Source organism: Cryptomeria japonica, chromosome 6, assembly GCF_030272615.1.
Source record: "Cryptomeria japonica chromosome 6, Sugi_1.0, whole genome shotgun sequence".
In the NCBI taxonomy this organism is placed as follows: Eukaryota; Viridiplantae; Streptophyta; class Pinopsida; order Cupressales; family Cupressaceae; genus Cryptomeria; species Cryptomeria japonica.
In genome coordinates this window covers 461,817,903-461,842,600 of record NC_081410.1, presented here as the reverse complement: position 1 = coordinate 461,842,600, position 24,698 = coordinate 461,817,903, and the positions used below count along the sequence as shown (strand labels likewise).

At 35.5% G+C, this 24,698-nt stretch overlaps 1 protein-coding gene across 6 annotated transcripts in view; it reads left to right on the top strand.

Annotated features, from left to right (window-relative positions):
* Positions 1–24,698, top strand: part of LOC131050980 (protein SUPPRESSOR OF QUENCHING 1, chloroplastic) — a 381,968-nt gene that overhangs the window by 214,108 nt on the left and 143,162 nt on the right. For all 6 annotated transcript variants that reach the window (XR_009358237.1, XR_009358236.1, XM_059207434.1 and 3 more), the window contains 3 exons: positions 728–925; positions 1,244–1,348; positions 15,780–15,844. Coding sequence is in view for 4 of the 6 variants with exons in the window: in XM_059207434.1 (XP_059063417.1) it covers positions 728–925; positions 1,244–1,348; positions 15,780–15,844 (368 nt within the window). In the remaining 2 variants the exon portion in view is untranslated. The remainder of the gene's footprint in view (positions 1–727; positions 926–1,243; positions 1,349–15,779; positions 15,845–24,698) is intronic.

The window sequence follows — 24,698 nt, the reverse complement described above, 5'->3', positions numbered from 1 at the left end:
AGTATCTGGAAGGTGGTTATATGAAAAAACATGTCCATACAAGTATGAAATTCTATTGAAATGGGTTGAGACAAAAAATAGTAAAGAGCCTAGATTAATCTCCATGGATGACCAAAGCAGGTCAATGGGACGTGATAATACAATCAATAACAGTAGTATGTTGTAACAAGAAAGGAACTCCAACCCTAAAAGAGACAAAATACTGCTTGTACAAGCAAATAAAAAACAATATTCTAATAAAAAAGCAGCAGATTATAATAATTTAACGGGCTACCTGTATCTGATTAGAAAGCAGGTTATGTTTTCATGATAGTAGCAACTGCAACACCATTTTGGGATCAACTATCTACTAAACTAATGACAACACCTTTTCTGGTATTTCCAAAAGTTGATACCTTATATACACGACATTTTACTTTGACTTCAAAATGTGCTTTTCTTATATATTATAAATTGTAATTCGTTATCTTACTTCAACAGATTTCAAGTTTTGAAGGAAGGATCCTAATAAATGGTTATATTCAAAGATATGTTGGTAACTTGAAATTTTAAAAGATACATTTGCTGGTCAACTCTGAGTTGGGTTCAAACTTTTTAATATTTTGCTTTTCAATTATTATTTTTAACTTAATAGTAATACTGTAATGAAATGAAAAATGGTGACTTTGTGGTTCATATATATGTTATTCTTACACTTTTGACATGTGTTTTTTTACCTTTGTTTTAGGATCTAGATGATCTGGTGGAGGCTGCTCTTCAATTTTATGGTGAAAAGGAACTTCTAGATGACCGTCCAATCCCAGAAGTCTTAGAGAAGGACAAGGATACTCGACTTTTGATGTCACCTCTAAAATTTCCTGGAAAATTGGCAGCAGATATCACTAATAATCGATTGTTTATATCAGACAGCAATAACCATCGCATTGTTCGTTCCTTGCATTCTCTAAATTTGCAGTCATATAAGACTGAAAATATTTTTTTCCTAGCTACATGGATTTTAAAAAACTGTCTATGGAGGAATCTTAAGAAAAGGATTCACTCTTCATGTATCCTAGTTTAGGTGCTTCATTTAAACACATTTTATTTTATCCTACCATGGTTTGCGTAATTCAAAATTCAGTTCAAGACTAAACTGCAAAAGGTAGAGAATAAGACAATGAAATTGTCATTCTAATAAGTTAATGGTTTGTTGGAATGCATATTATAAAGGAAAGATGACATTTTTCTTTAATGGATGCTCAAGGTCGTTACTGATTTGGAGGGGAGTTTTATTATGCAAGTTGGAGGTAATGAAGAAGAGGCTCTAAGGGATGGTACATTTGAATATGCCACTTTCAATCGCCCTCAAGTAAGTTATCAAAGCTTCCTTCCCTTTTTATAAAATTATAAAACTTTTCTATGCACAATCTCTAGGTAAAACTAAAATTGATTTTTAATATGGTAGTACTAAGAAATGCATTTATCATTTTGGTTAGATTTTTTGACAGCTTGCACATGTTTGTACATATATATCATCTTGTTGCCCCTCTACCTATGTTGTAAATCTTTCCAAGTAGAAGCACAAGCACACACAAAGCAAACCACTATGACTCCACAACAAACCAATCACCATGATAAACTAGGAGATTAATTTAGGTGGCGATGAATTGAGTTTTAAAAATTGAACTCTAAAATTAATTAGCTGAAGGAAACCAGGTAAACAGAAGAAAACAAAGACAATAAACACCACATTTCAATGTTAATATATTTGCTTCAGCTGCCATTACAACAATTTCTGCAGCATCTCTATGCTACTACTAAAATTTAACCTTCTACAAAACTCTAACCTATTCTAACTATCTAAAAAATCTAACCCTATACAAAAGAAAGGCCTCTGCCTTTTATTGAATTTGCAAACTGAACCAGATGCCAGGATCAACTGCATCCAATGGCTGCAATCTGCCTTCCAGAAGCATGCCAGCTTTTACCCATGCCTACTCAATTCTCAATTATCCACCCAACCACATTCTCAACTACCTATCACTGTTTGGCATTAATTTCGTCAATCCGGTAGTTGAACATAATTGGTCTGTGTTCCTTTGTTTTAAAATACATTAGGTGGGGCCCACTTACAATAAAACATTTTCAGTTTTCAGAAACTGAACTTCTGGAATGAAATCCAACAGTGTACCCTTCTAAGAATGCACATTCTCGTTGCATTCTGAATGTTCTTTGTCTTCGGTCTTGTTGGTTCAGGTGGTGGCACGCTTCCCCATGCTTTGTCGTTTTGATCTTGCGCTCTGCATCTTTGCTCCTCTGTTTCGCTCGCGATGAAGGCTCCTTGATGTTTCATGCTTTCTCCTGGTTCTTCCTGTTGATGGATAGCTTCGGTCGGATCCTCAAAACCTGACTTTGCCATCAAATGTGTGAAGGGCCCTTGGCCTTGCACATTTAATATTCAACTTTTATACATTTCCGATCTTTTATTTAATGAAACAGTTTGTTAATTATAAACTAATATATGTTCCGCCACCTTAAAAGACATATTCTTTATATTATGACTGATGTCTAATATAAACAAAGAGACGTGATGGTTTACAAGGAGCCGACTATTGGAATAATCGTGTTTCTTGGATGGACACTCAGTTTGGGTATAAGCTTCGATTCATTCCTCACTTTCAAGGCAATAATTGGCGATAGACAATTTCGTCAGATTGGAGCATCATCCTTCAGCAGTTTTGATACAACTCTTCAGCAGTGCGTGTTCAACTCCTTCATATCAATTCCTTGTGCAGCAGTGTGCTCTCATCCTTCAGACGTTGCTGCTCATTACTATATATACCAATGGACATAGGTAATTAATACGCTAGTGCTATTTACTTTATTTATTAATGAATATCATTAATTAATATGTTAAGGTTCATTACTATATATATATCGATGAACATAGATAGATAATATGTACATACTAATGAATACAAGTAATTAATATCTTAATTTACACATTGAGGAATGAATTTATTAATATAGATGTGATGAATGGAATTAATGAAAATCTAGTACATATGTGAATAATGGTAAAGCATATTTTGATATATATATAGCTTAACAAATAAATATTAATGAATAGTCAAGAATATATGTTAAAGTAAAAATGTGGATTATGAAATGGGAAAATAGTACTAAATTGTCAAATGCAATATAAATGTGATTGAATGATGGAGGCCATAGAGGGGAAACTCCCTTAGCCTAATAGAGGAATTATGATAATCCCTGAAAGGTAGTATATATATACTGATGGTCTATATGCATATATGAATGGCTTGGTTGACAAGTTCATCCAAGAAGAGACGGATCTGGCCGGTCCCCTCTAATGGACTTGGGTGATGAGGTACATCACCCAAGGCAAGGAATTGACTTATAGTCTGCCTTGGATGGCTTGGGTGTAAGAAATTACACTCAAGACAGGGATCGAATTAACCTTCGATTTCCTGGATGGCTTGGGTGTAAGAAATTACACTCAAGACTCAAATTAAAACTTGGTTCCTGGATGGCTTGGATGTAATTTCTTACATCCAAGATAGGAATCGAATTCACCTTCGTTTTCCTAGATGGCTTGGAACCAAGAGGGGTTCCAAGAAGGCGAGCCTCATAGCCGCCTAAGGACATACTTTGTATGGCATTCGTATCCTTTTTATAGATAAGAATTGTGATTAGTGTTAATTAAGTAATCTTAAATTAATTTGCAAGTTGATTTTAGAAACAAATTGATGTATATGTTGTATTCTAACAATTTGTTTTGCAGGACAGTGATCCCTAATTAGTAGGGACATTACAGTGTGCAAATCAAAGGGGCACCCAAGGGAGACATAAGTGAATATTTTAATATGTTTTATATTGAACATCTTTTATCCCACATTGCTCAAGTGAGTTGGGTCGACCCTTGGAGAAAGAATAAAAGGAAGCTTTTGTGGCTTCATTCAGCATGTTGAATATGAGAAGAAATTGATGTGTGACTTGCAGATCCGTTCTTGGCATTAGAGGACGTCTATCCTCTCTTGTGACATTCTAGACGTCATTCCCTTGGGGTTTGGCCTTTGGAATCCATTGCTATCAGCTCCATTAACGGGCAGATTGGGTGCATCTCCAGCTACAGGCAGATTTGGTGTTTTGCTCATACCTTCTTCACTTCTTGACCAATGCTTATGCCATTCTGAAGGGATGATTTTATGAAGATATTGGACTGATTGAAGACTAATTAATATTGTAGCAGCACTATTCACGTTACTGTAGCACGGCACTATTCACGCTACTGTAGCGTGGCACTATTCACGTTACCGTAGCACGGCATTATTCATGTTAATGTAGCAACAAGATGGGAAGTCATTGTTGGAACATTATGTCAAAAATGTTAGAGTATTTAGTGAGTTGAAAAATCTGCTATGTATTTGACTTAATTAATTCTGGAAATAATATCATATCAGCAGTAGTTCAATCTTCATGTTGCATATTATTGTAATTTCCTTCTAGTTCATGTTATGTGACTTTAAACCTATGCAAAGATTTAAAAACAAACAAACATTTCATTTCCGAAGCCTAAACATTAAACGGAGAAATAAGGAGTTGGATGCAAACTGTTTGACTAAATTCCTATCAACAGTTGGTTTAGTTTTTGGGCATTCTAGGGTGTCCATTACAATGGAATTGTCCAGGCAGCTAGGTTTCCACCAGCCAAGGAATGTACTGAATTGATAGTCGAATGTGCTTTGCACTATAAAGCACAGTCAAGAGAAATTATTGCTCCAAATGGAAGAGTCCTGGCTAATCTTTTAGAACTATCCATCCAAGAGACCTTTGGCATACTAAAGCACAATAAAACCACCTTTAAGACTAAGGAGCAAGCCCAAAAGGTTTATGATAGTCAATCCGAACTCTGTGCTGTGAATGTGAATACGTTTTGGCTGGAGAAGAAGAGACCTCATGGAAAAGTACTTAAGTATTTCCTACGTCCATTCTTCAAGGAAGAATATGGAGATCTCGTCCTACTGCTAAATCGAATAATGGGCAGCTCTAAAGGTCAATTGTTCCAAACATGGATGTATTACTTCATGGACGAGATCACTACAATACCAAGTTGTTCAACTGGTCATGTAGAATCAGTGACAATCTTCATGAGCAGTTGATCAACTTGGAAAGGACAAAGACATTCCATATGAATTCCTACATAATTTATTTGCTGGCAGCCACCTACAGATATTCAGGTTTAATTTGTAAGGGCATAGTAGGCAGTGGGGAGAATGAGTTCAAGTCATATGATTGTTATCCTCAGTTGCAGCTTAAGGATAAAATTTTTTGAGCCCATGACGCATTCCTGATGTGCATCGCTAGAACGCTGCAAGGAGGTAGTCACAACAGACTTTCTTATGAATCAAAAAGTTTAATTAGCAAGTACAGATCTTGGTTTATCTAGTTTCCAAAGTTCACCTATGTCAGAATCCAAGGTTTCACTGGCCGTCCTTACCGATTGCCAATCTACCCAACCAACATGATAGTCTTGCTAGAAGTTCTCAGACAATTGGAGACATATTAGAGCTTAAAAAGAACAAGGCAAAAGGCAGTTGTATCATTTCCGTTCTTTATTGGAAATATGGAAGAATCTTGTTCGGTACAAGCAGCTGAAAGTGCCAAGATAGAGATGCAGTGGTACCCTTTTACCTTCTACCAATCCAGAGCTAATTTTGACCCTCACCATAACATCAGATCAACGAAGGAAGAAAAATTCAGACATATAGTGGATATAGAAGACTATTTGGCAAATGCAGAAGATGAATTTGATATCAGAAAAAGAATGTGTTCCAGGTTGTCAGTCAGTTTCATCAGGATGATCGGACCTTTCCTTGTGCCCGATCAACTGGAAGATAACAGAGAACATACTCAACCCGACTTTGATGAGCATGTACCCGTCCTCATATCAAGTGGTCAGAGCCAGATCCTGCAGACTTCATCATCCTAATGAGACCAGTTATGAAATATACCAAGTGGTGGGTTGGTCAGCAATGTCAAAGGTTGCATAAGAAAAATGTAACTTTGACCTATAACTTGATGGGAGCAATGGAAGGATATTCTTCGAATGAAGAATCAACTCTAGGTTCCAGACCAAGCGAGAATGCTAAAAGGAAAGGGAAGGCAATTGAAATTGAAGAATCTGTTAAAAAAAGGCAGGGGATAGAACCATCTCATTCCGCCACATCAAGGAATGTGATATACATATTAAATATTGATGAATCATTGGTTGAAATAGAAATTCCTTCTCCGGTCCATAGAGAAAATGCAGAACTAGTCCATCAAGAAGATGATCAGCCACCATCACCTACTAGCACAAAAATCCTAGAATCAGAGTAGGATACAGATATTAAAGTAGAAGAAGGAGAGTTTCAAGAAGGAATGATTTCCGCTCTCCAAGGAATTGCACATGACCAAGAAACAAAAGAGAATCAAGAAGTGGAAGGCGTTGAACAACCTACTGTTTCTGCATGGTTGAGGGAAAGATTAAAAATGAACACAGAAGCAATGGAAGAGCCAGAAGAGGATGACATGGCTGATTTCTTAGCCAAGTTAGAGAAAACTGCTGTGAAGAAGCTGGCTAAGAGATATTCTACCATCCAGAGAGATGAAACAGGCAATCGCACAGTGCAAATAGTAGTGCCTAAAGTAGATAAGGCAAAGGGGGCCATTGGTCCGCATGAGTTTGAAATCACCACTTTTGACTTAGGACCAACTCCAAAGGCCCAAGCAATGGAAGATTTGGAAAATTCAGTCGCATCCATAAAGGCGCAGCTGGATGAAGAAACAAAAAAGAAGCAACAATACAAGAAAGAAGTGGAACGTCTAAGAGATTATATTCGGCATTTGACCACCAAGCCACTCAATCAAGCAAATCCAAAGACTCTCCTACTTTTGGATTCACAGCAGGTGGCCAAAGGTTCTGAGGAAGATGCAGTAACAACCAGAGAAACTAGAGATTGGATAGAGAGTATAAAAGACGAAGCAGCCAAGTTCATAGAAGGGATCACATTGGCATATGATCAAACTTCTTCTTTGCTTTCCAGGATTGAGACTTTGGTAAAAATATGGGCTGGGGGCAAAAATATGGGCTGATTTCCAGGATGTCCAAGATAGAATCATTCCATCCCTTAGAGAGCTGAGAGGAATCTCATCTCAAGAGTTGGTCAATCAAGAGATAATTGAAGCAGGGGCTGCTTATGATTTCCACAGTTGGATCTGGACATTGATTGCACAGAATGGGGTCTTGGAGAAAGTGAAAATTGATGCTAATAAAATAGAGAAGCAGATAAGAGCCATTCGGGATAAGACTTGTCTTATAGTTGCAAAAGTACTTGAGAAAGAAACAATCCGAGAGAGGGATATGCAATTAAAGAATCTGAAGATCAAAATACAGAACATCTGCTTTGCCATCTCAGTACTGGTCTTGAAAAACCACCTGGCTAAAATATCAAATCGTCTTTCCATCAGGGATGCCTTTCAAAAGCAGCAAGTAGACTAGGAAATGACCTTTGCTTTGTGCTCTGATGACTTGGAAGGATTAGAATTCAAAGTCAACCTATTGCCACATGTCTCCATGGATGAGATTGACCAGATTGTGTCCAGGTTCATCGAATATCAGAAGAAAGGGGTGCAATCCTAAAAAATAGCATCTCGTGCCACTTGTCTCCTTTTTAATTGATCTTTGATATTATTTTGGGAAACCCTAATTAGGGTTGTGTTATTTAGATCTTGATCGTTGATCTTAAATCAATCTCGGCCATTTATTTCTCTTTCAAAACTCTATATAAACCCCTCTCATTCTCTCATTTCATTGTTGTGGAGAGTTTTATGAGATTGTTGCACAAAGCTATTTGAGTAATAAAATATTCATTATCAGTATTGTTTTGAAATCTTTTTATTGCTAAATAGTTGCATGGTTACATACTCTCTTCAACAAATAGATTAGATTTTCTTAAGTAATTTGTTTCAAGTTGTTAGATGAATGATAGATTTGATAGTTTAGATAGGTGATCTCGCTCATACTTTTGTTGAATGAATTATTGTCGTTTAACGTGCAAAGTTAGTCTGAGCTTTTATGTGGATGTTTAACTTGTACTTAGAATAATATTGTTCAATTGTTGGTATTATTTGAAAGTGTGAAAATTATAAGCACAACCTTAGAAGATTGCACCCGCTTTGTGTAGTTGTCCAAGCATGGCGAAACATAGTGTTGTTACTAGGTTTCAACTAATCTATAATGTCTCTTGAGTTCATAGGAATAGCCTAGAAATAGTATGGAATCCCTTAACCTTCATCCTTTTTTATCTTTTTTTGAAGTCTTAAATCGAAAATCCAAAAACATAGAGCATAAATTGTTAAATCTGCCTAAGTTCAACCTGTGAGTGATACTAGTTAACAAACGTAAGCCCCCCTTGAGATTTTCAGCACACACTACCCAAGCAGCTATCCCACTAAAGTCGCTCGTTCACACATATAGACCTTAGAGTCGCCTTGTGGTCTTTCTCGCAATCTTGGCACAAGTAGTGATTTTGTTCAAGAGAGGATAGATTATCCTTGTGGTATTTTATTCTAAGTGTTTGGTATATGATAAAACGTACACCAACAACACCGCATGGAACAACTTCAATCCCTATCATAACATCCGAACGGTGAACAAAGAGAGGTTTCCCCACATCATTCATGTGGAGGATCATTGGGCTAATGCAGATGATGATTTCGAGATAAGAGAAAGGACCTACTCCAGATTCTCTCTCAAATTGATTAGACAAACAAAAGTATTGCGTGTGCCGGATCAGCTTGAAGGGGATGAAGATGTGATATTACCACACTACAAAAAAGAAAAGGACAAGCCCCTTCGATAGATTAGTATGCTCTTGAGGTGACTCAATTACAAGTTGTAAATCAAATAGTGCAAGATAACACCAGGAAATGGATATTGTATCAATCAGATAAGTTGAGAGAAAGTGGCATCACTTTGACATATGACCGAATGGACAATGAAGAATCATCATCCTATCAATATGAACAATTAGAGGAATCCGAAGATGAAAATGCAGGAAATGAAGCACACACACAAGGAGAGAGCAATCAACAAGCCATCCTTGAAAGTTCACAAGCCCAAGCAAATAAGAGGAAAAGGATAGATGACAATACAACTCAGCAAAAGAAGCAAAAATCAACAAGGGCTCCATCTACCACTAATACTCCTTTTGAAAGAGAAGCGAATATCTTTGTAGATATGAATGCAGCATTGTAAGGGAAGAACATCTCGTAGGAAGATGAAGGAGTTGTTCATAATATGCAAGATAGGATGAGTGTCAATGAATCTAATGACACCAATCAGCAAGAGGAGAAAGAGGTTAGTTCACCACCTCATGATGAAGAACATATCTATGATCAGCAAATCAATACCAACGAAGAGGTACAAGACATGGATGTTGAGGATCAAAATCAAGGACATCATCAAGACACATTCATGGCTCCTGAAAACAACCAACAACAATCTGATTTAGAAGAGTTAGATGATCAGGCACTTGAATGGCTGAAAGAAAGAATGGAGAAGAAACCGGTGACAGTAATAGATGAAGTTAGAGACTTGGATACTTTGCTTGCAAGAGCAGAGCAGAATGAAGAAAAGAGGCCTAAGAAGTACTCCAGAATTGTAAAAGATGCATTTGGCTCACAGAAGGTGCAGGCAGTTGTTCCCAAATATGATAAGCCTAGGGATCAAATCATTGCAGAAGATTATGACATAAGGGAAATAGACATTGGTCCTATCACTCGCGCTTAGGTTGTTGAAGAGTTTAGAGGATCAGCCTCTAACATGGAAGAGCAATTGGAGATCGAATTTAAAAAGAAGAGGCAATTGAAAGAGGAAAACAAGTTATTAATAGATTACACCCATCGTATGTCTTCCAGACATACGGAAGATGCACCTCCTCCACTTCAAATACTTTCCAAAGAAACAGTTGAAGGGGCATAAGAAACAAGGATAATAGATCAAACCACTAAGACATGGATCGAGAATGCTTTTCAGCAAGCTAGTGCCTTCACTAATGAGTATTTACAAACTTATGATAGAGTCAACACATTCTTGTGCAGAATCCAAAATATTGTGGAGATATGGGATGAATTTCAGTTCATCTTAGACAAGTCACAAGACCATTCCACGTTTATAGGCATTGAAGGAAATTCCCAAAGAAATGTTGATTGATGATGGAGTAATGGATGCAAAAGCAGTTTATGACTTCAACAAATGGTATTGCATTTTGGTGACTAAGAAGGAAACTCTTGATAAGACAAAGGATGATTGCATCAAGATGGAGGAATTGCTCAAAGCAACTCAAGAGCAATTCATCATTTCAAGTAGAGAAATGTTTCTACAAGATATGCTTGATGAAGATGGTTTTAGTGCTCAAGAATTGTATAATCAAGTGAAGTCTATCTTCTTGCCAACCACGGGATTCTCAGACGTTGTTTTGACAGGAGCTTGTTCATTCATGGCCTTCGTGGGAATGTTTTGAAAACAGGAAATGGAATGGCAAAAGGTCTTTGCTACTTGTGCTGATGTATTGGAGGTGATCGAGTTCAAGCTCGATAATTTGCCTAACTTGTCCATGGAGGAGCTCAACGCAGTGATGTTCAGATTCATTGCATTTGCCATCAGAGAGAAGGATCAAGGAAACGAGCTTCTAGAAGAAAGTTTGTTATGAGCTGCATGTGGTGTTTATTTTCTCATTGGTGGAGATTTTCTTGAAGTTTGTGTCAAAACATGCCTTATTTCTATTGGTTGATTATGTAGCTGGTTAGTTGGCCACAACTAACCCTAATTAGGGTTTTGATTTCAACCGTCCATTTCAGGGCAATCTTGGCCCTCTATTTCATTTTGGAGCTCTATATAAGCTACTATTTTTTTCATTTGTAAGGTATGAGAGAAACTTGAACAATTGTTGCTATTTTGTTGTTGGATTAATAAAAACATTAAGTGTGGTGTTTTCTACTTAATCTCTGGAGCATATGCATGGTTATTCATCTTCTCAATCCAAGTTTTAGAATTTTGTTTAAGTATTAGAATTGAATGATAGAATGTTGCGTATGATTTATGGTGGAACACTTAATCAATACCACTAGCTGTTTGTTGATTGCAAATATGCCTTGTGTGGTCAATTGGAATATTTAAATGTGCTTAACTTCAATTTTTATTTAATCTTTGATATGCATCAAATTGATGGTGTCTTTGCTTAATAATAATTTGAAATTCATTTGATCTCCTTAGAAGATTGCATTAGCCTTAGTGGAGTTGTTCTTTTTTTGGCAAAACTAAGACTAGTTGAGTTTCACTAAGGTCATCCTTCATCCTTGCATTCCTAGATATAGTTTTAGCATCCCTCAACCCTCCTCTTTTGCCATTTTTTTGATAAACATCTAGTAGTATTAGTAAGAGAGCTTCCTTGCATATGACTTAAACACCATACCTTGAGCATTCATATCATAAGAATACGTAAGGCCCTTGATGAAACAGCAAACACAACGATCAACTGTGCTTATCCACACGTCGTGATCCGACATAGAAGAACCTTGGAGTAGTCTCTAGTGATCCTTAAGCTAATCTTCAGCATTTGAGAAACTTTGATCAAGAGAGGATAAGATACTTTGAGTATTTTATTCTGTGTTCGCATGTGCCTAAAGACACATCAATAGGACCAGAATGGGAAAAGACTTTTGCAACATGTACAACTGATTTGGCCATCATTGAATACAAGGTAGAGGCTACACTAAGTGCACCAATGGATGAGCTTGAAATTATCATGTCTAGGTTTGTTGAATTTGTTGCCAAATAAAAAGACAATGGGCGCATAATCCTAGAAGATGATTTTTTACAAGTGGATGTGTAGAAGACATTGAAGGAAATATTGCAATCTTTTTTCTTATTTGCTCTTGCTCCTCGCAAATTGTGCAATTGAGGATATCTTATTTTTCATCAGTCAAAAGTTGTAAAAAGGTGGTAGTTAGGGTGGTAGTTATACCTACCCACATTTAGGGTTTTGTTGTTTAATCTTGGCCATTGGTTAGGATCAATTTGGGCCCTTGGTTCGTAACAAGAATTCTATATAAGCCTTGTCTTTTTTATTTGTAAGGGGGATTTTTGTAAAATTGTTGCCGAAATATTGCCAAAATATATATAAATTCATTGAAGCTTGGCGAGAACTTGTGTTGTTTTCAATGTTAGCATGGTTTCCACTTCTCAATATTTAGTTAAAGTTTATTGATTTTAATGGTGAAAGGCAAAGATATTTGATAGATTCCTTGGCTCATACCATTTGTAGTTTGTTGATTGCAAATTACTTTACATGGTTAGTCTAAACATTATTTTGGCAATAGTTCGATTGTGGATGTTCATTTGGATTGTGCCAACATTGGGTATTTGAATGGATGTTTACAATATGAAAATCTTTTACTACCTTTGAAGATTGCAGTCTTTCTATGGCATTGTGAGCTATCTCTAGTCAAGTCGAAAGTGGTTTCATAAGAAATTTGTTTATCTAAAGCATTACCCATTATCATCATTGTCCTTAGGAATAGATTAGATTTCTAGACCTTTTCTCTCTTTTGCATTTTATTTGAAATCATTCTTAGGATAAGTTTGAAAGAGCATCAATCATTATTGCAAAATTTGATGTCATTAAAGGTCTTGAGGCCAAGAATTTGCTAAAGTTTTCTTTAGGAAAGAATTGATAAAATCCTGAACAATTGCGTAAGTCCCTTTGTGAGAACAGAAAATCACATCATTTCACTGAGTTTATCCCTCGCATCGTCAAGACCTGACAATAGGAACCTTAGGGTAACCTTATTGGATCATATCTTAAGCATTTGAGGTTTCCTTATTCAAGAGAGGATATAATACTAAGTGTATTTTATTCTGTGTTGGACAGTGTCACAAAACACCCGTCAACAAGTAGTACTAACAATCTTGTTTCTGAAGCAATGGTGAATAAGTTGCAATTAGAAAGAAGAAGGCACCTGCATCCATATAGGATTGGTAGGTTGCAAGATGACTGTAAAGTTTTGTCAAATGAACAATGTTGGTAAAAATTAAGATAGGAGATTATCATGATGAAATATTTTGTGATATAATGTCTAAGGATGTTGGTCACTTGTTACTGGGAAGAGCATGGCAGTTTGACAGATGTGCAGTACATGATGGGTACACAAACACATATACCTTGACAAAGGATGGACTTTACCACAAGTTGAAGCCTTTGAATGAAGGAGGAAAGGTATGTAATAACACTAGAAATTGTTTGATTAATGGAGTTATACAGTTAGTGAAAGAGGATGAGGATGAAGAAAATGATTCACTAATGCAAGTTGCAGCAGTGTTGATTGCATTTAAGATGGATAGAGCAAAGGTTTCAGCAGAGGAAAAAGAGGTAAAATCTGATTTTTGTGAAAATTTTGTTGAAGCTGATTTACTTGAGACTGATAAGAATGGAATAAAAGAGGATATTGCAGCACTGAATCCTTTGGAAGATGAAGGAACAAATGAGAGTGAGGAAGTAGGTGAGAAAGTGAAAGATGAGTTGTCTGATGATCTCATGTTTGATAAAGAGATTGGTGAAAATGAAGATCTTATGACTGATAATTTGTTGCAAGATGGGAAAGAAAAATCTCATGTTTATTTTAACACTGATTTGAATGAAATGGAGAAAGAGTTTGCAGCTGAAAATTGGCTTTTAGATGGCATGGAGGAAGAGGAACACAATGTTGTAACCAAGATTAATGATGAACAAGCTGTTGCAGAAGTGATAAAGGTAATGTATGAAATTTCTTATTTTCTTGAAGAAGAGGATATCATTTTCCAGAATTTCATAGTGCATAGGGAGTTAGCTTATGCGAAAAGAGGGAGAAAGAGAGGAAGAATGAAAGATGGAAGAGACATCAAATTGTAGAGAAAAGAGGGGAAGAATATTTAGGTAGATAAGGTAGAAAGATGATCTGGGATAAGCATGTAATCTACAAATGTTTGATTTTAACTCATGAAACATTTCAAATTACCTTGGGGGTCTGATGCAAGAGCATCCATGGCAGATAGGCTATCCAACAGCAACCAAAAATATGTTTTATGTTAATTTTCCTTAGTCTATATAAATAAATGTTGTAATTGGATAATTGGGAATAATAAGGCCAAACATTTTGGTCACTTTCTTAAGTTGGAGTCTTGTTGTAATTTGAATTCATTTTGGAGGCATTTTCAAGTCAAAATATTCAAAAATTTATTTTTGGGTGTGGAAACTGGGATTGCAACTTGCATTCACTCAGATTTTTTTCTTAATGCTAAACATTAAAAAATGGGCGTCCAAGAATGAGTGGTTCTATTTTTTCTATTTTAGGGTCCTAGTGAGTTGAGTGGGATGTCATAATTTACTCTCGATTTAGCATGTTTGTGGAGGTGGCTATGACAAGGCATAATGGCATTCAAGGCAACTGGCTAAGTTTATTTTCAGCCTTCTCATCTTTTTGGCATAGCATTTTGGGAGGTTACCAAACCTCAGGATGTGGTAACTAGTGTAGTTATTGGCAACTATGCTTTTCAACATCGAAGTCCCATATTTGGAATTTTTCAAGCTTGGAGTTGGAGAAGCATGAAGAGGTGAAGAAATCAGATTTGAAGATGAATTTTCTGTGGTAGTTCTTGCTTGCAGCTGATACTAGTTTTTGAAATCAGATTTCATGATTAAATGTAAAGCAAATAAGGCTCAATCTTTGTAACCAGATTTGTAGTGTTATTTCAATCAAGTTTCAATAGAAAGTTTGCATACTTATCTATTTCTCTGTGTGAATTTGCCGATTTTTTTTGAGTTTGGGTTGAGAGGGAAAATATCTTGCATCACTATACCATCCTTGAAGGTGTTGATATCTATTGCGATTCAGAATCACAACCTTGTGAGGACCTTTTAAACCTGTTCTACCATTCATATTTGCTGGGTGTGGCATTTAATGCAGTCTTTGACAGGTTTTTTTTTACATCAATCGCTGCCTAATTAGTTTGATTTTCTGAGTTTCCTTGTTCAGAATTAATTCTTTGTGCTGACATTTGCCAATATTTTTGGCTGCATGTTGTAATTTTTGAGTATTGATTATCATTCGGTTGAATATTGAAGAATTTTTGTAGTTTCTAGTTTCATTGTTTTGATAACAGAATTTTGAGTGGTTCTCCACATATATCTTAATGATATTGATATTGTATTTGATTTGGTGTCTGGAAGGCTTTTCCACCAAGACTCATACATCTTCCATAATCTATCATTGCATGCATTGTAATTGTGTGGCTTGCCACTAGTAAAAGAAATTATTTTGATTATTGTCTGCATTCTATTTATTATATGCTCTCATCCCATCCATTATGGGATTTTTGTGGTAAAAAAAGTACTATATTGGATACATTCATATTTAATTTTTTTTCAAGTTTCCAAATATCCAAATTGGAATATTACACAAAATATATGAATCCACATTATACATGTACATATTTGTGTGTATATTGTTCTATTGAGAGATTCTTGTGTATGTGAATGCATGTGTAATTGTTTTTATATATATCATTCATTTATTTTCTAGGAACGAATAATTGTGAGTAGTCATTATATTACTCTTGCTCAGGTATGTTTTTACAATTCTCTAATATAGAAATTTCCAAATGTATTTTAGTGTGAATTGAATTTTTATGTTTGTAGGGCTTAGCATATGATCCCAAGAAAAACACATTGTATGTTGCAGACACAGAAAACCATGCTTTGAGGTATATTTGTATTTTAAATTCTGCTTAATTATTTTTAATAGGAGAAGCAATTCCTTTCTTCTTAAGTTGGTGGTGTAAGACGAATAACTAATACATCATTAATGTTCAAATTGTTGGATCTATTTATCCTTTTCTTTGATAAGTATAACATTCGTGAGCTGTTTTTAATCAAGGCTAGGAGATAAGAATGAAATTTTTCAATATATTTCACAAAAATATTATGCTTTCTAAATTTAGCGTTTAATTTGACCACTTGCATGAGATTTAGTTTTTTATATTTATATGGTACAATTTAAGCATGCAATTGTTAAAATTCTTGTTTACTATTACATGTTTTTTTACCAAAAAAGAAAGTACACATCAAGCATATGAGTCTTAGCACATATGAAGATGATGTTTAGTAGATACTACACCGAATCTTTTATTCTTTATAAACCTTCAAGTTTTAAGCTATTCTTTAAAGTTGCATAAGAAAGCTCCTAGGTCTGCAATAATTATTGAAGTAATATTAATTGAAAATGAAATATTTACTTTTTTATTGGAGTTAGAATCAAAGAAGCATTTACTCTTGAAATATGCTTCCTATTATGCTTCCTAAATAAAGACCTCCAAAGTGTTATAGCCCTAATCCTAGGATGGCAAGAGGAAATTGTCTTTGACCATGTAATTTGTAAGATTATGGATAAAAGTTAGGAATTGGAAAAAGAGTCAACTTATTCCTAACAAAATGGACTCTCAAAGAGCCCAATGAAGATAAGTGACAACCTATCTAATGAAAAGGAGTAACCATTTCAATTCTAATGATGGCAAGACAAGAATATTTGGGAAGCTTGTTAGTGACAATAATATAGGACATGCGACATGAGGAACATTTTTTTGATAAGAAAAAATCCATTATGTGGATTTTGAAATTTTACAAAAATAGAAAGAAATTATGGTAAAAATGTGATTAAAAAAAAAACCAAATAGAGATACTATTCTAAGCTCGAAAATCTTCAACTAGCACAACGTTCAAAATAAGCAATTAAATACATAACTAAGAGTAACTCTACAAGAGGAAGGACCGATGGAGCTGAAACTAGTCGTTGTGGTCGATGGTGAAGTATGGGAAAACATAGATGCCATGTGTTTCATCATCTTCATTCAATTTCTTTGCATTATGAAGCAAAACATTTATTGGTTCTTTTTTTAAATCAACTAAGAGCCCTAGCTAATTGTTTGTGGAGGTTACACAAATTGGGATAGATGTCTTGTGTTTTTTATATGGACAGTTTCAAATTCTTGGTTTTTGAAATGGCCTATTGCCTTTATTGATATGATAAGCAAGTATAGTCAAGCTATCATGAGGATAGAAGAAACATAAGAGTCAATTTAAACTTGAATGAAGAATTGAGAACTATGTTAGATCTCTTACTAGGAATTTAAGAGGCCTTTTATAAGAGTCAAAACTCTTTGAAAGGATACAAAAAAATGTTCAAGGAGAAGACCAATTATTCTAGTTATGGTTACTTGATTTTAAAATTTTGAAGAAAAGCCATGGAATTTGGGAGTGAATGTTGCCATATTGGTGGAAATGAGCTTTTGCAAGGTTGAGAGAAGTTGCAGTATAAAATTAACTTTTAAGAATGTAATGAAGACAAATTTAAGCCTCGATGAGAGGAAAAGGTCCACCATTTTCATGTTTTGACAAATCCTGTAGGAAAAATATCCGAACCATGGTTTGAATAGAAATTAAAAATTTTATATCTAAGATACTCTAAGATAATTTTGAATTGAAAGCTTGGAAAATAGTATGTTTGGGTTTTGCTAGCGTTTTAATGAGCATTGTTGATGTTTTTTTTACGCACATGTGAACATAGAATAAAATACCAAAAAGTATCTTATCCTCTCTTGAACAAAATCTCTCGGATGCTGAAGATTAGCTTAAGGATCATTTGAGACGACTCCAAGGTTCATGAATGTAGGGTCACTACGTCTGGATAAGTTCAGTTGGTTTGATGTGATTATGCTGGAATCACAAGGGGACTTACATTTGAATGCCTGAATGCTTGATTTGCTGGAACTTAGATCATCTGATGTTACAATATGGTGATGCTTTTGATCCTAAACTAACTTGAGTTTGAAAAATGGCAAAAGATGAGGGGTTGAGAGAGTCTATTCTAATCCTAAGAATGTAGGAAGATGGGTGAATGATCGGATGGAATCCTACTGGGCATGGTCTCACCATCAAATAGAACAATTTAACACAAGCTCAGTGCAATCTTCTAAGGACGTTTCAAAGATGTTTGAATCAATACCACCAAACATTGATCACCATTCAAGTTAATGCATAAGCGATGAGTGTAGGACGATTCAAGTTTAAGCTCATGTCACTCCAGTTGACCATGCAAAGCACACTTACAATCAGCAAGAGGCTAGTGGTATGGACTAAACGGATTCCACATTAATACATTCGACAACTTCTTCCATTCAATCTAATCAACATGAAAATAAATTGAGAAGTAGAACCATGAGGCTTGTTGAAATAACAAATTTCACCATAACTTCAATAAAAAGAATATCTCATTTACAAGTCATACCAACAATTCTTCCTTCTCTTAATCTACTCTAATTCTAATTGTTATTCTATTCTCTCCTAACTATTAGCTATTAACTATTAACTATTAGCCTTTACAAATGAAGAGACTAAGCTTTTATAGAGAGCTCATTTACAATGAATGGCTAGGATTGATTCTCGATCAATGGCCAGGATTCTACAATGAAAAACCTAATTAGGGTTTGTTACAACAAACTTTTCCTTAGCCAATAAGAAAATTACATTAAAAAAGTGTGGACCAATAGATATCAGGGGTAGGTGCCTCAGAGTTTGTGCCATCACTGGTGAGCTTGATTCATTGAACTTGAATGCGTTGATTTGGACTTCATTGACTAGAGGAATGGTGAGTGGAATGCCATCTGGGATGCCACTTCACTCTTGCATTTTGTAGACTTGAGTTGATTCATCATGATGAAGGGATGTTGAGAGGTATCTTTTAATACTCAACATTATCTAGCTCACTCAAAGTAGTTGTGATGGGAGTTATTGATGTAGCTGAATCTTTGCTTGCTTGCTTGCTTTTGAGTGATTATATAACTTCTCTTTTGCATTCCCTTGATCTCTTCATGTCGTGAAGGTTGAAATTCCTCCTAGTTGTGAAGTTTCTCCTCTTGCACGGTGGTGTAGGTCTTACAATTTTCCTCCTTGCTTTGCAATCACCATCCTCTCCCATCTGCAAAACAAAACAAACATGATATCAAATGCATAATATAAAACTTTGATAGTTCTTCTAGCTTGATATATCCCTTGATTTTATGTGTTTTGCAGGTTTGATAAGAAGATCTAAAGGAATTCGTCTTCACAAAGGAGCTTCATGAAGTTGATTTTTGCTCTTAGAGAGGAGCTCTTTAAGTGTATTCCATCCTTGGTGCTCATTAAGCTTTCCTCGCCTTAATCTTCTTCATTTTCTTGAACTTCACTCATACCCTTCAAATTGTGAAGTTTGCTCATGTAGGTCAAATCATGAAGTTTACTCTTGCATGTTGAACTTGAAGTTCATTCATATCCCTTGGTTTGTAAAGTGGGAATTTTCCGTTGAAGCCCCCCTATATGAAGCTCGCTTATCTCAAACATGAAGTTAAAATTTGCTCATGAAGCTTGATTCATGAAGTTGATGTTTTCTTATGTGGGCTTGAGCATGAAGATCACTCTAAGTGGTGTGCACTTGAAGCTTGTTTCAATCATCTTGCTTGCTTGTCTTTCTTAATTCATGAAGTTCACTTGTATGAAATTCGTTTCATTTCCTTGTGCATGAAGTTGGTCCAAATCTCACTTTTCATTATCACTTTGACCCCCAAATCACTTTTCTCAAGCATTGAATCAGCTCAAAGCAAAAAAATCTCTCTTGATCTCGTGCACATGAAGTAGTAAACTTCGCTCCAAAACCTCAACTCATGAAGTTCGCTTCAAAACCTAAACTCGTGAAGTAACAATTTCGTTCCTCCTTAGCAATTCATGAAGTGGAGGATTTCGCTCTTCTTTGATCAAACATTAAGTAAAGAATTTCGCTTGAAGCTTGCAGCTGCTGAAGTTATCAACTTCGCTCATAAACTCAAACTCATGAAGCTATCAACTTCGCTTCAAAACACCAATTCATGAAGTAAGAAACTTCGCTCATCTCTTTTGATACATGAAGTATGAATTTTGCTCCTAGTTGCTTGAACCCGAAGTTCACTCCTATCTCCTTGAACATGAAGTTCACTCTCTTTTCTCAGCTACCGAAGTTAGAACTTCGCTCACTCCCTTCAATTCATGAAGTAAGGACTTCGCTCTTCTCCTTCAATGGACGAAGTTGATTTATTTCACCTATTTATATTCAGTTTCACTCTCAAAATCGCTTCATTTTGCTAGATCATGAATTTCGCTCCAAAGTGGTGAAACATGAAGTTGTCAATTTTGCTTCAAAATGCAAACTCGTGCAGAAAGAAACTTCGCTCCATGGTGGTGAAACATGAAGTTCGCTCCTATCTCCCCCAACATGAAGTTCGCTCCTATCTCCTTCAACATGAAGTTTGCTCACCTCTCCTTCAACATGAAGTTCGCTCGAAATCGCTCAAAGGTGAAGTTCGCTCCAAAGTCTTTGAACGTGAAGTTGTTCGACAAGTTAGTCTCTTTGTCAGGATTTATATATAGAATATAACAATTAAGTATAAGTGAAATTTCCTTATATCTTTTCTCTTTATTATACTTTAAGTTACATTCCATATATATTGTAAGGATGTTTGAGAGTGGTTTTGGACTTCCAAGAGTTATAATTCAAAATCTAGTTTTTGGAAAATTCTTCAAATTTCCAAACTTAGTCAAATTTCAGGACACTTAAGGATTAGGATGACATTCCAAACTTTTAAAGCGAGTTTTCTCTAACCTTGATGTAAGGGACGGGACCTAGCAGGACATTATGCATTCAATTAAGGTTTGATTTAGCAACTTGAAGCGTGACCGGATAGTATACAAAAACCTTAGGAATGATCTAAATAACCCCTAATCACTCAACTGACCTGACCTCCTTCACTCCACCTTGAGGAGATCCACCTGGCTTGATGACCTTTGAGAAACTCAATCCCTTCAATGCAAAGGCTAAGACACTAAAACGACCAACAACAAAACTATAAGAGCTAACCTTAGAAAGAAAAAAGTGGGGGTCCCCATTTGCAATGGGGCGATGTGTGAATACCTCACAACAAGTATCTTTTAGTATGACACAAAATGAAATATGTGCAATAGAAATTGTTGTTTAAATTAGAAGGGGAAGCTCCTTGTAAACTAAAACTAACTTAAGTTGCACAATATGTACTTGCAACTTAAAATCTTTACAATGTTTTCTATGGTGATTTAGAGTATGCAATACAAACTAACTAAATAAAACTTAACCTTTTGTTTTCTTAAGCACATGGCATTTCAACACATCAGCACTAAATAAGAGTTTTGTGACATTTTTTGATTGAAAGAAATCCCTACAACTTCACACTTGTGTTGTTTAGTTAAATGTAGAGATTGTACAATGCAAGTACACATAGATTGAATAGGTTAAAAGTAAATCACAAAAACAAATTATGTGTTAAATTAAATGAAAGAATTAGTATAAATCCATGGTGAACACCTTTGAGCCAACCTACAACACATTTTCAAATTTTCCAAAGAAATTTAATCCTCAACGCACATAACGATACATCTTGGAAAAAACATTTATAAGATAGAAATAATAGATTTCATTAAGTGAATATCAAATTCCACGTAACAATAACATTTAGTAAACAACAATTTCAGCAATCTGCAGGCATGAGAATTACCATTTCCCCCTCTAAATACAAGAAGGTATTTATTTAGATTGTTTACAAAGTTGTGCATGAAAACAAATGGAATAAATTAACAATATTTCTATTCTAGCTACAACTACTTGGATGACTAGTTAGCTTGACTACAAATTATCTCATCTACTAAAGTTAAAATCTAATACATTTCACTACCAGCTCAATTGTCTATTGAAATAATTACTATTTATTCTTTAATTCTCATGTCTTGCACATGATGAGATAGATGATCCAACTGTTAGATTTTAGTAATCAGATTTGCAATCGCTTAACATATAGGTGCAGAAGTAGATAATGTACAGTAACAGAAATAAAGCACATAAATAGAGATGCACACAACACAAGACTACCCTGGGATAACCTCCCCCTTGGAGGAAAAACCCAGCAACAACAGATCTTCAGATCTGATTATAATAGACAGAAATTATAGTTACAAGTCTGACCCAGCTAAGGCACAATAGCAGCAGATGACAATAGATAGAAACCGACTTATCTCAGTCCTTCGGATGCAAGGAAATCACAAGACAATGAATTCGCTTTCCTTCGATGATGGTTCACTGTGCTTCTATGATGATATGCTGCGCTGCCCATCAATGATGTTCACTGTCTTCATACAATAGATGCACAGCAGATGGATTTCACCCAGCAGATGTAATTTGCACCATTCAATGACAATTCGCTGTCCTCCTAACTGAGTTTGCAGACCTTCAAGGATAATTTGCACAGCTGGAGATTTCGCACCTAGAGCAGATCTGAATCGCACTTTTGGAGTAGAGGTATTTTGTGAACTTGCTTGAATGGTTTCCTTCCAAAATGAATCTGTATTTATACAAGGTAGAGGGAATGCATATAGGGTCGGCCTAATACATTTTGGCGCCTAAACTCACTTTAATTCACACGCCACATAATGAGGATACGTTAGCCCACACGTTTGGTAAAAAGGTCTATGCGTTTTGAACATTATATGTTAGGAATATAAGGGAAGTAGGGCCCAGCCCTATAATGATCCGAGCAACATTGGAATAGGGCCCAGCCCTATTTGTTTTACATATTAGATTGAGAGAGGGCCCAACCCTATTTAATCCTAATGGATTCGAATGTTGCCTTTGGCAATTCGAATCCATTATAAATATTTTCCAAACTAGTTACAAAACAACACCAACAATAATTGACTCTTGTTGTACTCAATCCAAAACTCGATTGTGATACATGAAACATTGTTGTCAAATTGTCATTTGTGTGTGTTGAATTATTTTTCAAAATTTGAAATTGTCAATTCTTCCTAAGTCGTAGGTTTGCTATGCTGTCAAAGTCCAAAATGATGAATTGTTAAGTGTTTGTAACTTGTTTGTTGATTTTAATTTACCATTGATTTTTAGTTAATAATTTTAATTAAAATTGGTGTTTAAAATATTAATTTTTAGTTAATAATTTATTAATATTTTTATAGTTATTTGTTGGTATATTAAAAAATATTAATTTTTAATAATTGTTTTTACTATTTTTTTTCTTCTGCAAACTGCTACCTAGGGGTAGCTACCTTTCATTACTTCATAAAAAGGATTAGAATCAGCCACAGATTGAGAACAAGACTCTAATAGCCTCTACAACCTCATGTGCTCTCTCAATCTATTCATGTTTAAACAGCTCTTCATTTATAGACATCATATACTCAAAAGTCTCCATATTGTTATCCATAATACCATCCTTCATGGCCTCAATGGTGTCCACCTTGTCTCCACTTTCAAGTACCTCCTTCACATCGAAACCATCTACCACCAATCCTTCTCATGCAACCAGATTCAGGGAATGTAGGGCCTTCATTGTTGACTCCATCATTGCAGGGATCACCATTCTTTGAATCACTTTCTCCATAGCCCCAAAATCTATAGTGGATCGTGCAATATTGTATACGAAGCGCTCCAGGAGATATCCATTGTGCCTATACTCGCCCTCCATCTTCCTCATGCCAATGATATCCTTCAGAGCTTATTCTACATCATCTCCTTCATATATGAAAACCTCTTTGAGTTTATCGACAATCAACTCCTGATCGCATTTGCATTCACAATTTTTTATCACTATATACTGCTCCACCATGTTTCTGTTTTTGTATCTGTAATGTCCCCATTTTTCCAGTGATCACTCAAGAATCTTAGATTTGCCTATTAGCCCTCTCTGCAAGCGAATGATGGGTTAGGAGATGTTTGGTTCACCAAGAGGAGCTATACTTAGCCAATTTTGGAGCTTGGTGGGAAATTATTCAATAAAGTTTATAATAAAAGTTTATAAAGCTTATAAGACCTTATAAGTTACTTTTTTCTATTAATAGAAAAATTTAATAAAAGTAACTTTATTTTATAAAGTTATAACTTTATTTTCCCCCTTGGCTCACTTTCCTAGGCAAGTGTTATAACTTAAAAGGTGGTCAATTTATTCATGTTAAAGAAACCCTCAAGCTGGGCATACTTTTATGAGGGGAGAAGATTCCATGGAATCTTTGGAAGATGCCAAGAGGAATCGAATTAGGGTTGAGGAGGCTAAAAGGCTTTGTATGTACAATTTGGATCATGATATTGTTATTATTTTTGCATAATTGTTTCTATTAGCAGGTCTGCAACGAATTTGCAGAGGTCTGTAAGACAAATTGGAGACGAAACCCTCCATTTCTTGGTAAAAGGACAAAACCCCTCTCACTTTTCATCACATCGATGTGCCTGGAATGCTTGTATTTGGCCAATAAGGGTTGGAATTAGTGGTTTATCAGCAGCAGCAGCATTTTACCAGTCTGGAATTCAGATCTGGGCAGAAATAAAGAAGGTTTAAGCAATTTTAATAAGTTTTGGGGCCAGCCGTACCTTCCCTAGCTGAGCCGTACCATTATTCCTTGCTTGGGAATGCTTAAAAATAATTACAAGGGTTTCAATTCAGATTTATTCCTCAGAAT